The sequence below is a fragment of the Talpa europaea genome, assembly GCF_964194135.1.
Source record: "Talpa europaea genome assembly, chromosome: 16".
NCBI lineage: Eukaryota > Metazoa > Chordata > Mammalia > Eulipotyphla > Talpidae > Talpa > Talpa europaea.
Window position 1 is genome coordinate 41788441 of NC_140084.1, and position 12275 is coordinate 41800715.

Consider the following 12275-nt stretch of genomic DNA (forward strand, 5'->3'; position numbering starts at 1 on the left):
GGATCTGTGGGCGGGGATCCTCGCTTGGCGCCGCCCTCTCCACGGCTGTGGCGGCTGCCTTAGCGGGTGGAATGATCGCCGCTCAAAACACGCTTCTTGGGCCTCCCCGGTGGCGCAGCGGGTTGAGGGCAGCGCTGTGAAGCTGTCCGCAGCCTCTACAGGGCGGGTTCGATTCCCGGCCGGCCAGGGAGATACCCACATGGTGCGGCAGACCTACCTGTCTCCCCTGCTGCTCCCCTCAGCATTGTTTTCTGCCCATCTGCTGTTCTGCTCCCTGCTCTGTCTCTGGTGAATTCTCTCATCCTCCCGCGCCTCTGGCCTGTACCCCAGCTCTTGCATAAATAAATAAATCTTAAAAAATGAAAAAAAACACACGCTTCTGGCTTCCCCTTCCTTTGGGGAACGGCTGTGCCCTGTGCCCCCCCTTCACTAGTCCTAGTCAATGCTCTAAAGTCTCCTCTATGGGCCTCCCCGGTGGCGCAGCGGTTGAGCGTTGAGCGCTGGGTTGCAAAGCTGGCCGCGGCCTCTGCAGCGCTGGTTCGATCCCCGGCCAGCGGGTGATGGTCCCACATGGCGCCCAGACCTCTCCTGCCGCCCGCTGCTCCCCTCAGCAGTGTACTTCGGTCCTTCTGCCTACTCTGCTCCCCGCTCTGGCTCTGGTGAATTCGCTCACCCTCCCGCGCTTCTGCCTTTACCCAGTGCTTGTATAAATAAATAAATCTTAAAAAATAAATAAATAAAGTCTCCCCTATGCCCGCTAAGCCTCTCCATTTTCTTTCCTGCCTACTAGAGTGGAGTCCCTCTCTGGGCTTGCATTCAGTTTGCATTTTCTATGTACCAGGCAAGATTCTGAACAGTGAACAAGATAGAAAGACAAAGATTCCCACCATTCTGGAGCTCAACTTCTAATGATGGAAACAGACCCCAGACAAATTATTAGAACACAGTAAATGCTCTAGAGAAGTAATAGCAGGGAAGGGGGATCGGAGTGTTGGGGTGTGTGTGACATTTCTCATCAGGTGGTCAAGAAATGCATCAGGTGACTTTCTTTTTAAAATATTTATTTATTTATACATGCACTGGGTACAGTCAGAAGCGCGGGAGGGTGAGAGAATTCACCAGAGCCAGAGCGGGGAGCAGAACAGGCAGACTGATGAAGTACCCTGCTGAGGGGAGCAGCGGGTGCCACAGGAGAGGTCTGCACACCATGTGGGACCCTTGCTGGTGGCCGAGGACAGCCCTCCCAGCCCTCGCCCCCTACCTTGTAGCCCCCTGGACCCTCTACCCCCTCTTCCCTTATTTCAGTTTCTTCGCTCCCATCGGTCTTCTGCTGCTGTCTGTCTTCAGCAACCTTTATTTTCACAGCCCCCACCTCAGCTGTGCCCCGGAAGCCTTCACACCCCTCCTCACAGGTGGCCACCGTCAGGCTGTGGACCGTGTCTTTCCTCCCACACGCCCCTTTCTCTACCCCAGGTTTGCCACAAAGGTTTTCGGAGCAAACCCCCAAAGGCAGCTGTCTCCTCTACCCCTCAGTCCACACTGCCATGTGTTCCCTCTCCACAGTCTGCACCTGGCTTTCTCTTGGCCAGTCACCCGCCTCCAGGACCCACCCAGGGGAGCTGCGTCCCTGAGCACTGCAATGGACACAGCCGAAACTGGCTCCCTCCAGCCAGGGCACCCCGAAAGGTTTCAGGAGCAGCTCATTTGCACGCGTCCCCCCCCAGGTTCGCTCTAGATCGCCCCCCACACCTCAGCTTCCTCCAGGGGGAACCACTGCTCAGTCCCAAGCGGGAGCGCCCGGCTGGCGGCCTTCTCCGGGTCTCTGCCCAAGCCGCCCCCCACCCCCAGCCCCCGCTGCGCGCACTCTGACATCACACAGTCAGCTCTTTTGGGGGGACAGCCCAGCCCCAGGGGTACTCACTGCCGTCCCCGCCGCCGCATCAGGCTCTCCTCACCACCGCCGCCAGGCAGCTCCTCTGCAGGTCTCACCCCCCCCCAGGATCGCGCACGACTGCCCCCCGCAGCCTCGCTCCCTCCAGGGGGAGCCCCTGCTCTGTCTCGGACTCCGGCCTCCCCAGCAGGCGCGTGCGGCTCGGGGCCTTCTCCCGGCTGCGGGCTCGGCGCAGGCCGCCCCCCACCCCCACCCCGGGGTGCGCACTCTGAGGTCTGAGACCCTCCGGTCTCTTGGGGGGGACCCGCCCAGCCCCAGGGGTACTCACTGCCGTCCCCGCCGCACCAGGTCTGGTCACCGCCCTGCGGGCGGCCCCTGCGCTCAGGCCGCCCTCGGCCGGGGGGCACCGCCCGCCCAGGAGAGCGCGCTCCCCGCGGGCCGCTCCGGGCGCCTCCCCGCCGTGGGCGCCCCCACGGGCCAGGGCTCCACAGGGCCCCCCCGCGCCCTGAGGCTCCTCGGGCCCTGACCCTCCCTCTCCAGCCCACGGGCCGCGCCCCCAGGTGCCGCGAGGCGGCTCCGCTGCTCCGGGAGCCTCCGCAGCTGCGTCCCCCCGTTCCGGGCTCCCGACCTGGGCGCCCGCTTTGGGCGCGTCTGGGCGGCTTCTTGAGACTCTCCCGCCTGCTGCGGAGAAGCTCCCCCCAGGCCGCTGCAGGCCGCCCCGACTGTCCTCTCCGGGGGCGCAGAGGATCCCCTCGCTCCCCCTCCCCGGGCGCCACGGAGAAGGCGTCCCCCGCCCCAGCCCCTGGCGTGCTCGGGGGTCCCCGCCGGCCGTGGCGGGGGCCCCGTCAGCGCCGGGCGAGCGGATGGGGCGTCGGGCTCCTGCTCCCCCGCCGCTGCGCCTGCGCCTCGGCTCGGGGTCCTGGGCGGGCCCCGCCGGCAGCTCCCCCCTCCGCTCCAGTCTCCTGCGGCCGCTCCCGGGCCGCGGCCGCCTCCTGGGGGTTCCCGGCGCCTCCAGGCTCGCCCTCCCCCCACGGGCAGAGCTTCGAGGGACGCTCGCCCCAGACCTGCTCTAAGCGGGGCCCAAGTCCGTCGGCGGCCCCCGCCATGCGCACCCCGCGCCCGTCCCAGCCCGTCGGGGACCGCGTTCCCGTAGGCGCCGGGTCCTGCCGCCCGGGCCGGCTCCGGGAGCTCCGGGCACACGGGCAGAGGGTCCCGGGGATCCGGGGACTGACGGGGCCTTTCGCGTTCTCCCCGACAGCGCAGCCGGGCGCCCGGGGGCAGGGCGGGCAGGAGGCCTGGCCCTGGGGAACCCCGACTCTCCGCGCTCTCTGGGCGGGCCGGGGGCTGAGATGCGGGGCTGAAGTGGGGGGGCTCCAGGGGGGCAGACCCCCCAGCGCCCGGGGATCTGGACGCTCTCGGGGCTCTCTCCGGCGTTCCCGCGGGGTCTGCTCCTGTCCCGGCCGCTGCGCGTCCTCTCTCGCCGCCGCTCTCGCTGGGGGCCGGAGCCCGCCGGGACGCCGCCTTATATGCTCCGCCCCCGCGCCCAGGGGTGCGCCCTCGCCCGCCCCGCGCCTCCCGCGCCCAGGGCCCAGGTGCTGCCGCAGAGGCCCCGGCGCCCGAGCAGAGCGGCGGCCTGGACGCCACAGACCCTGGCTCTGGCCCTGAGCCCCACCCCGGTGCGCGCCCCGGATCTGCTTGGAGCCGCCCCTCAAAGGGTCGCAGCGTCTGGTGTGTTTCGGGGGAGACCTTGAGACCGACTTTACAGTGACTTCAAATGCACAGGAAACTTTCAGGGCAGCTCAGGTGCTCTCTGAGATTCCTGCTTTAACGTGTATTTTGCTTCACATGAAACATTCATGTGTTTTCATCACAATATTCCATTTTGTATTGAACCAAAATATTCCGGGGATCTAGCACATCACCCCCAAAATAAATCATCCTGGTTTCCATGTTAGAATCCATTTCAGCTGTCACCACCTGCTCCACCTGGGTGAGAGCATCTTCTTCCCTCGGATCGACTTTTCTCTTTGGCAGCTGTTTTTTTTTTGTTTTTGTTTTTAAAGATTTATTTATTTATTTATTTATGCAAGCACTGGGTACAGTCAGAAGCGCGGGAGGGTGAGAGAATTCACCAGAGCCAGAGCGGGGAGCAGAACAGGCAGAAGGACCGAAGTACACTGCTGAGGGGAGCAGCGGGCGGCAGGAGAGGTCTGCGCGCCATGCGGGACCCTCCTCTGGTGGCCGGGGAGCAGCCAGGGATCGAACCAGCGCTGCCGGGGAGCAGCCGGGGATCGAACCAGCGCTGCAGAGGCTGCGGGCAGCTTCGCAACCCAGCGCTCAACCGCTGCGCCACCGGGGAGGCCCATTCTTTGGCAGCTGTTCCTGACGCTGCTGCTGTTTCACAACCACGAGGGGTTGAGTGTGTGCCCCTGCCTGCACTGTGGGGTGTCTTTTGTTTTTTTTAAAGATTTATTTATTTATGCATACAAGAATTGGGGTACAGGCCAGAGGTGTGGGGGTTTCGGAGAGGATTCACCAGAGTAGGGAGCAGAAGAGGCGGATCTACACTGCTGAGGGGAGCAGCTGGCAAGGCAAGAGAGCTCTGCTGTGCCACGTGGTTGCTCCGTGGTCAGGGATCGAACTCGTGCTGTTGTGGCTGGGGACTTAACCCCTTCCGCCACCAGGGAGGCCCAATAAATAAATCTTTAAAAATAATAAACAACAGCATGCTGTCACCGGAGCGCCAGAGACTTCAACTGGGTGTATTATTAACGGGGTGTGTTGCTGAAACACTGATTGTGAATCACTTATGCTGCAAAAAAACGAGAAACTAGAGAACTGTATCCTTAAAACTTTAAAAGACTCTTCGCTTTTGTAGGTGAGGGGGGGGAGGGGGGGCGCTGGGGCGGGGTCTGTGCTGGAGCACGGACATTAAAGGGCAATCAGGCTGACACCCTGTTAACAATCCACACCCACATCGGGCCTGACCACTTATACCTAATTATAACAGAACCCCAGTCATCACATGTCTGGGGAAGCCTGGACAGTTTTTAGAGTTTTGGAAATTCTGAGATGTGGCCAATCCTATCTGAGGGCGTGAGGGTGCAACAGGAAACTGGATGCCAGCCCCGACAGCCCCAGGACCTCAGAGCAGATCTGCCAGTCAAGCTCCAGGCCCAAAGCTGCCTTCAAGTTGCTCAAGTAGCTCAGCCTGGCTGGAACGCCAGAGCAAGAAAACCAGGGCTCCCAGCACCCCAGTGGACACCTGCTTAGAAAGGACACCCCAGGGGCCTCCCCATGGCCCAGCCGTTGAGCCCCGGGCTGCGAAGCTATCCGCAGCCTCTGCAGTGCTGGTTCGATTCCTCACCGGCTAGGGAGAACCCCACATAGTGCAGCAGACCTTTCCTGCCTCGCGTGCTGCTCCCCTCAGCAGTGTCTTTGGTCTGTTTACCTGTTCTGTTCCCCGCTCTGGTTATGGTGAATTCTGTCACCCTCCTGCGCTTCTTACCTGTACCCCAGTTCTTGTATAAAATAAATAAATCTTAAAAAAGAAAAAAGAAGAGGGCCTCCCCTGGTGGCGCAGTAGTTGAGCGCTGGGCTGTGAGGCTGCCCGCAGCCTCTGCAGCGCTGGTTTGTTCCCCAGCCACCAGCGAGGGTCCCACAAAAAAAAAAAAAAAAAAAAAAAGAAAGGACACCCCAGTCTCGCATGCCAGAGAGCACTGCCTGGCCCAGGGGTTCAGCGCTGGACATGATGCCTTCTCTGGAGACAGCTATTTTCTGGACACCGAAACCTCCAGGAGGCCCTCGACCGATTCTGACTGGCCGGGACATGCACTGATGTACCTCCTTTGAGGCTACGGATTCCACTGCTTTTTTGCCCCCTTACTTTTTTCACATTCCAAGGGAAAAGAACTTCGTTACAAAGAGTAACATCAGAATTGCTGACCACCAGATGCTGGTGAAATCAGGCCGGCATCAAAAGGAATGAACAGATGCTTGTGTCCCAATGACGGACACTCTGATCCTTGCCCCTCCCCCTTTCTATTTCTTTGTAATTCTAGATAAGCATCCCTGCTTTCTGCCAAAGAGCAGGACATAGTCTTTCAGACACAATTCAGTCTCTCCAGACAACTGTCCACCCCAAACCTCTTTGAGCTGGCTGGAGCTAGGAAGGCCCTGAAATGACCTAAAAATACCCACAAGTCATTATAGTGTCATTATAATACTAAAGGATACATCTCTAGGCAACCATGACAGGAATACCCAGATCACAGATTTCAAGAAAGCCCTTACTCTTCCCCTGAAGAAAACTGAGTAGTCCGTCTTCACTATCCATTCACCCGTTCGCCCCCATAAATGTACCCAATATTGTGACCTAGGGGACTTCCTGCCTGGGGGTCGCCTGCTTCCCTCCGGTTCGCCTAGTAAACTGTCCTTGTTTCACTCCGACACTCGCGTCTGGGATCTATTCCGGCTAAGTCCAAGAGCCCTCACTCCCGGTGAGTGGGGCCCGGCCCGTGTCAAGGGGAGGTCAGCTGGACGCCTTCCAATGGCCTCATTCAATCCTTCAAATGCAGAAACTGGTCATACCTGAGTCTGGAACTAGCCTGGGAAAGACGTCTTCCCCCTGAACTCCGACGTGTCATCAACTCCCCACCCGCGCCAGGCAGCTTTCAAAGTGCAGCGAGTCAGGGAAGTCAGTCTGAGAAGCTCCTGTGCTCTGGAGAAAATAACACCTGTCCCAGCCTTTTCACGCCGCCCTGAACACGGGCGGAATCCCTCACCTGCAAATCCCCAGGGCACCCCCCCTCCTACCCTCCCTCTCCCGGCAATTCGACGCGGCTTAAGACGCCAGGATGCGCCTCCAAAGATCTTGACGGCCCACAGGTGCAGAGGCTTGTGGGAAATGTAGTCCTCGCTGCCGCGGCGCTTCCCGCAAGGGGTTCTGGGAAGGCATCTTCCGCGCAGGCGTGACCCCACCCCCTCTTCCGCCATATTCGGTGCGGCCTTCGCGCTGCCTGGGCTCCGGGTTCAAGCCCAGGAGGTGTGTCGGGGGCGGTGGGAGGGAGTGGCCCCAGGGCGCTGGGAACCTGCCCGGAGGAAGCGGCGAGACGCGTGAGTGATGTGCGTGCAGACGGCAGTGAAGTGGAGCCTGGGCACTCGGGACGAGCGGGGGAGATCGCCGGAAGGTGGGGGAGGGGGAGTGCGTGCTGGTGTGGGGGTGAAGGGGAGGCCCTGGCCTGGGGCCCCGGGTGGAAGGGAGGGTAAATGCTGCGGAGTCGTGAGTGCGGGCCCTCAGTGCAGCCGGGGGCGTGAGGGGTGGAGCAGGAAGCCCGGTGCGTGTCGGGCTCCTGAGCGCGGGTGCCGGCGTGAGCCGTGGACCGGGGCCGATGGGGGAGATGGTTGGAACCGAAGGGCCGCAGGTCCGGCCAGTCCTCGCGGTGCTTTCACTGACGCTGCCTCCGAGGAAGGCGGGCAGTAGTGGGCCAGCTGTGCTTTGCGAAGCTTCTAGGTCTGGTGTGGAGTCGTAGATTGAGACTCCAGCAAGGCGCAGGCGCCCGGCAGGGTGGGACGTTCCTGCAGAGAGAACCCTGGTCTGCTTTTGAGTTCCTGCTCTGCCAGGAAGCTTCCTGGGCGAGGTGATCAACCTGTGTGTCAATATTGGACATCTGTATGATAAAATATTAATGACTAGTGAGATGCCCAAATTCTAGGTGAAGCCCTTGGGAATCCTAGTCTTAGCGTGAAGTTGTATTGGTGAGGTTTCTTGGCATCTCTCCTGGAATGTGGCAGCCCCTTCATGCACTGGGTACCTGCCTTCTACTCCCACTTTCATTTTTCAAACTTTCTACAAGACCTACCTGGATTCCAGAGACTGAGTTCTAGGAGGGATATTTGGCCTCTGCGTGATGCTCCTGTTTTCTTTTGACAGGTAGCTGTCAGGAAGCATGGAATGGCAGCACAGGCATGTGAAGAATAAGCTACCTGAAGGTCAAACCCAATGGCTTGAACCCTCTGTCTAGCACTGCAGAGCAGAGGAAGAAGCATCGCAGAGAGGAGATCCTGCCTTAGTATGGCTAAGTAATTATTGCGGTGTCCGCTTAGAGTGAACAAGATTTGGGCGATGCTACCTCCTTCACAAGCTGTGAAAGATTGTGGGATATTTGAAGTTTGGATCAAGTTTCTGGAGGCCTGGGTTGAGAGGGGTAGGCAAACATCTAGAAAATGTTCCTTATTGGAAGGGTCTCTGGCATCCTCTGGGGTGGAGGGGCACCTGTCTTTCCTTTCTAAGCACACACTTATTCCTTCATTCTCACTGTTTCCAGAACTGGACCTCTCTCAAACCTAGTCCATCATGAAATTTGGTGTGAAAAGATAATGCTGAACCTCCCTCTGTCTTGAATGTTCTTCCTAGTAATTCAGATCTGTCAGGGTGTTTCTGCCTTATAGGAAAGATGAAAATAATTGGAAGTATTCTGCCTCTGCTGGGTTACATGACCTGCTTACATCAGGCTGCTTGAACTCGGCTAACACTAACCACTTGCTGCAGTGTAACCAAAACTTGTTTCTTGATGGCTGTTTGGTTTGTTTTTTGAGAACTGCAGCCTCCGAGGGCAAGCATGCCTTAGTAGACCTTGCCTTAAACATGCCTGTCCTTTTTCCCTCTGCAGCTGTCTGTGGATTAGTGAGCTCTAGTGGTTCATGGTAAAATGTTTCCCACTTAAAGTTTAGTTTTTTCTCATAATCGCTGTTTGGCTGGACATTTACTCACGAGGGGATGGGTAACTTTGGGTACTATATTTGGAAACTATTTTGTCTTTTCTGTATCGCACATGAATTGTATTAAAATTCCTTTCCATTAAAGTTCTGTTGTTTTGTCTTGATGCAAAGGAAGGCAGAACCTATTGAGAGCAGGCAGGTTTAGGGGTTCTGGGGTGTTTCTCTCCCTGTTCTGTAACAGATTAACCCATGTAACCACCACCCAGGTCAACAAATAGAATATTATCAGCACCCCCAAGCCCCATTGTGCCCCACCTTTTAGGTGTCTTTTATTATGTATACTGTTCTAACCTTGTTTTTTTTTTTTAAATAAATTTTATTTTTATATTCCCCATACAATTGCAACCCCCTTTTTTGACCCCAATTCCTCCCCTCCCCGTCCCCCACCCCCCCATAGAGTGTCTCTGGTTCATAGTGTTTTGTTGACTTTGATTTTTACTTTCTTATAGTTATTCTTTTTCCTGGTCTCTTATTTAAGTTTTCTAGATTCCTGCTATGAGTGAGACCATCCGGTATTTTTCTTTTTCTTTCTGGCTTATTTCGCTGAGCATGATCCCTTCCAGCGCCATCCATGTTGCTGCAAATGGCATGTGTTTATCTTTTTTGAATGCAGAGTAATATTCCATGGTGTATATGCACCACATCTTCTTGATCCAGTCATCTATTTTTGGGCATTTGGGTTGTTTCCAAAGCTTAGCTATTGTAAACAGTGCTGCTATAAACATAGGGGTGCAGGTGCTCTTTGGAATTGATGTTTCTGTATCCTTTGGGTAAATACCTAGGAGTGGAATTGCTGGATCATATGGAAGCTCTATGTTTAGTAGGTCCAGAAATCTCCACACAAGAAAAAGGAACTCTCCTGCACTGCTGGTGAGAGTGCAAACTGGTCCAACCACTATGGAGAACTGTGTGAACTGTTGAGTCTCATCAGCTCTTCGCAGATTTTTGTGATCAGTCCTTTATCACACATTTATTGAACAAACTTTCTTTGCTCCAATGCACAGTTTTTGCTCCTTTGTCAAAGAATGGTTGACCATAAATCTGTGGGTTTATTTCTGGATTTTCTATTAGATTCCATTCGTCTATGTGTCTGTTCTTGTTCTGACCTTGTTTTTTCACTTCAAAATACATCCTGGAGATAGTTACAAATTAATGTCTAGAGATCTTTTTTTTTTTTTTTTTTTTAAGATTTATTTCTTTATACAAGAACCGAGGTACAGGCCAGATTCACAGGAGGGTAAGAGGATTCATCACAGACAGTGGAGAACAGAACAGGGAGACTGACGAAATACACTACTGAGGGGAGCAGCGGGCGAGACAGGAGAGGTCTGCCGTGCCATGTGGGATTCTCGCCGGCCTGCTGGGATCGAACCTGTGCTGCAGAGGCTGTGGACAGCTTCACAATGTGGCACTCAACCGCCTGTGCCCCTCGTTCTTATTTTTCATTCATCTACATAGTTATCCATCAGATTTATTCTACAGTCTACTAATTAAACATCTGATTTTTTCCAGTTTTTTCCAGTATATAAAGAGCACTGCAGGGGCCAACCTTGGGTTTCCATCCTTTTCTTGCCATTTTATCTCTAGTTCGATTCTGAGCAGTGAGATTGCTGGGTCAAAGGAAAAAAATGCATGTTGCCAGTCTACCAAACGTCCCTGCACTGTATTTATACATCTTGCATTCCTAGTGGTAACAAGAGTTCTATCTTCAAAACTTTGGCAACAAATTGTGTTGTTGTGTTTCTGTCTCTATGATAGTTTAATTTGCATTTTCCTTAGTATGGGCAGAAGTGAATATTCCTTATCATTAAGGACCATTTTTCTTTCTCTATGAGCCCTTAAGATCTTTTCTTTTTCTATTGGATTGTTGCTTCTTCTTCTTTATTGTCTGGTCCTCTCTCTTCTTTTTCTTTTTTTTAAGATTTATTTATTTATACAAGCACTGGGTACAGTCAGAAGCACGGGAGGGTGAGAGAATTCACCAGAGCCAGAGCGGGGAGCAGAGCAGGCAGAAGGACCGAAGCACACTGCTGAGGGAGCAGCGGGCGGCAGGAGAGGTCTGCGCGCCACGTGGGACCCTCCTCCAGTGGCCGGGGAGCAGCCGGGGATTGAACCAGAGCTGCAGAGGCTGCGGGCAGCTTTGCAACCCAGCACTCAACCGCTGCGCCACTGGGGAGGGCCTTTCTTAGTTACTTCTAATTGGTACTAAAGGCAAATAAATTGTAAGCGTAAAAAATGCTAGGAAGGAAGGATTTGGGACAGAGGGTAACAGAAGGAAGTCCACTTTACATAGGACACATGTTATATGTGATGTCATTTGGAGGTGGGGTCTTTGGGAGGTGACTAGGTCGAGGGTGGAACCCTTAGTGGTGGCTCTAGAGAACTGCCTCAAACTTCGACCATGTGAGGACACAGTGAGAAGAGGGAACCAGGAAGCAGGTTCTTGCAAGATACCAATTCTGCTGGTGCCTTGGACTTCCAAGCCTCTAGAACTTGAGAAATAAATTTCTGTTGTTCATACGCCACCTAGCACATGGCATTTTGTTATAGCTTCCCAAACAGCCTAAGACATATGAAACTGGTGACAGAGAAATTAACTTGCTAGGACCATAAAAATAAGCCATAATCTATTGATCTCATTCTGGGCCAAGAGTCAGGAAGACTGCTGGGCTCCCTGAAAATCCCACCTGTAGGCCAGAGGTATGGCGGTAATGCAGCGCCTCCCCAGAGCGGCGTCGAGACAAAATGACCTCACGGTGTCAAATACACGTCCTCCGCTGCCTGGCACAGTTTCAATACTATTATTCAAACTCCGGGGAATAAGTCTCCCACTCCCTGCCACTTAAGCCCAGGAACTCAACCCAAGCTCACAGAAGAGACCTGGGAAGAGCGGGTGAGGGCATGGCATGCAGGGGGCACACGGCACACGTTCAGGCTCACTCACTCAAAATCTACCTTAGGCCATTTCGGGTCCTGGGGCTCTTGGACAAGGTCCACAGACCCTCTGGTGTAACCCCCTCTCTTCCCAGCCTTCCCCTCTCAAAATGGCAACTCTGTCCTTCCAGTTACACTGGTCAAAACCCTTAGCTACCCTTGCCTCCTCTCTCAGCCCACATCCAAGTAGGAGGCTCTATCTTTAAAATCTATTTTCACAGGGTGAAAACTCAGCCAGGTCCCTGCTACCACCTGGTCCAAGCCACATCGTATCCAACTAGATTCCGGCAACAAACATCCCGCTGATGGACCTGCTTCCGCTCTTGCTGTTCTGAAGCCTCTTGCACACAGAAGCGAGAACTGCTTTGAAAGTGTCCATTAGACTGTCTCATGCCCCTGCTCAAAGTCTCCCCCAAGCTTTCCTCTAGAAATCAGACTACAACCCTGTTGCAGGTCCAGACAACATCCACATCTCCATATCCTAACACAATGGCGGAAGAGTCGGGAAGAAAGAGTATTTGCCATTCCGGGGGGAATCAGACTGCAGGGCACCTGCAGGCATGCCAGGGTCTCAGTGGGAAAGACACACAGTCCATTAACCCCCTACCCCGCCTTCACCAGGAGATCCCCAAACAGTGAAGAGAAAGGGAGCTTTGGGAGGGTGTTGGAG

At 55.2% G+C, this 12275-nt stretch overlaps 1 protein-coding gene across 1 annotated transcript in view; it reads right to left on the reverse strand.

The window, feature by feature from the left end:
• Nucleotides 1-2736: 2736 nt before the first annotated feature.
• The window catches only part of FCGBP (Fc gamma binding protein), a gene marked incomplete at both ends in the record, with an annotated part of 70753 nt that continues 61214 nt past the window's right edge, over nucleotides 2737-12275 (reverse strand). Inside the window, one exon of the mRNA XM_084256916.1 lies at nucleotides 2737-3637. Within this exon, the coding sequence (XP_084113042.1) occupies nucleotides 2737-3637 (901 nt within the window). The remainder of the gene's footprint in view (nucleotides 3638-12275) is intronic.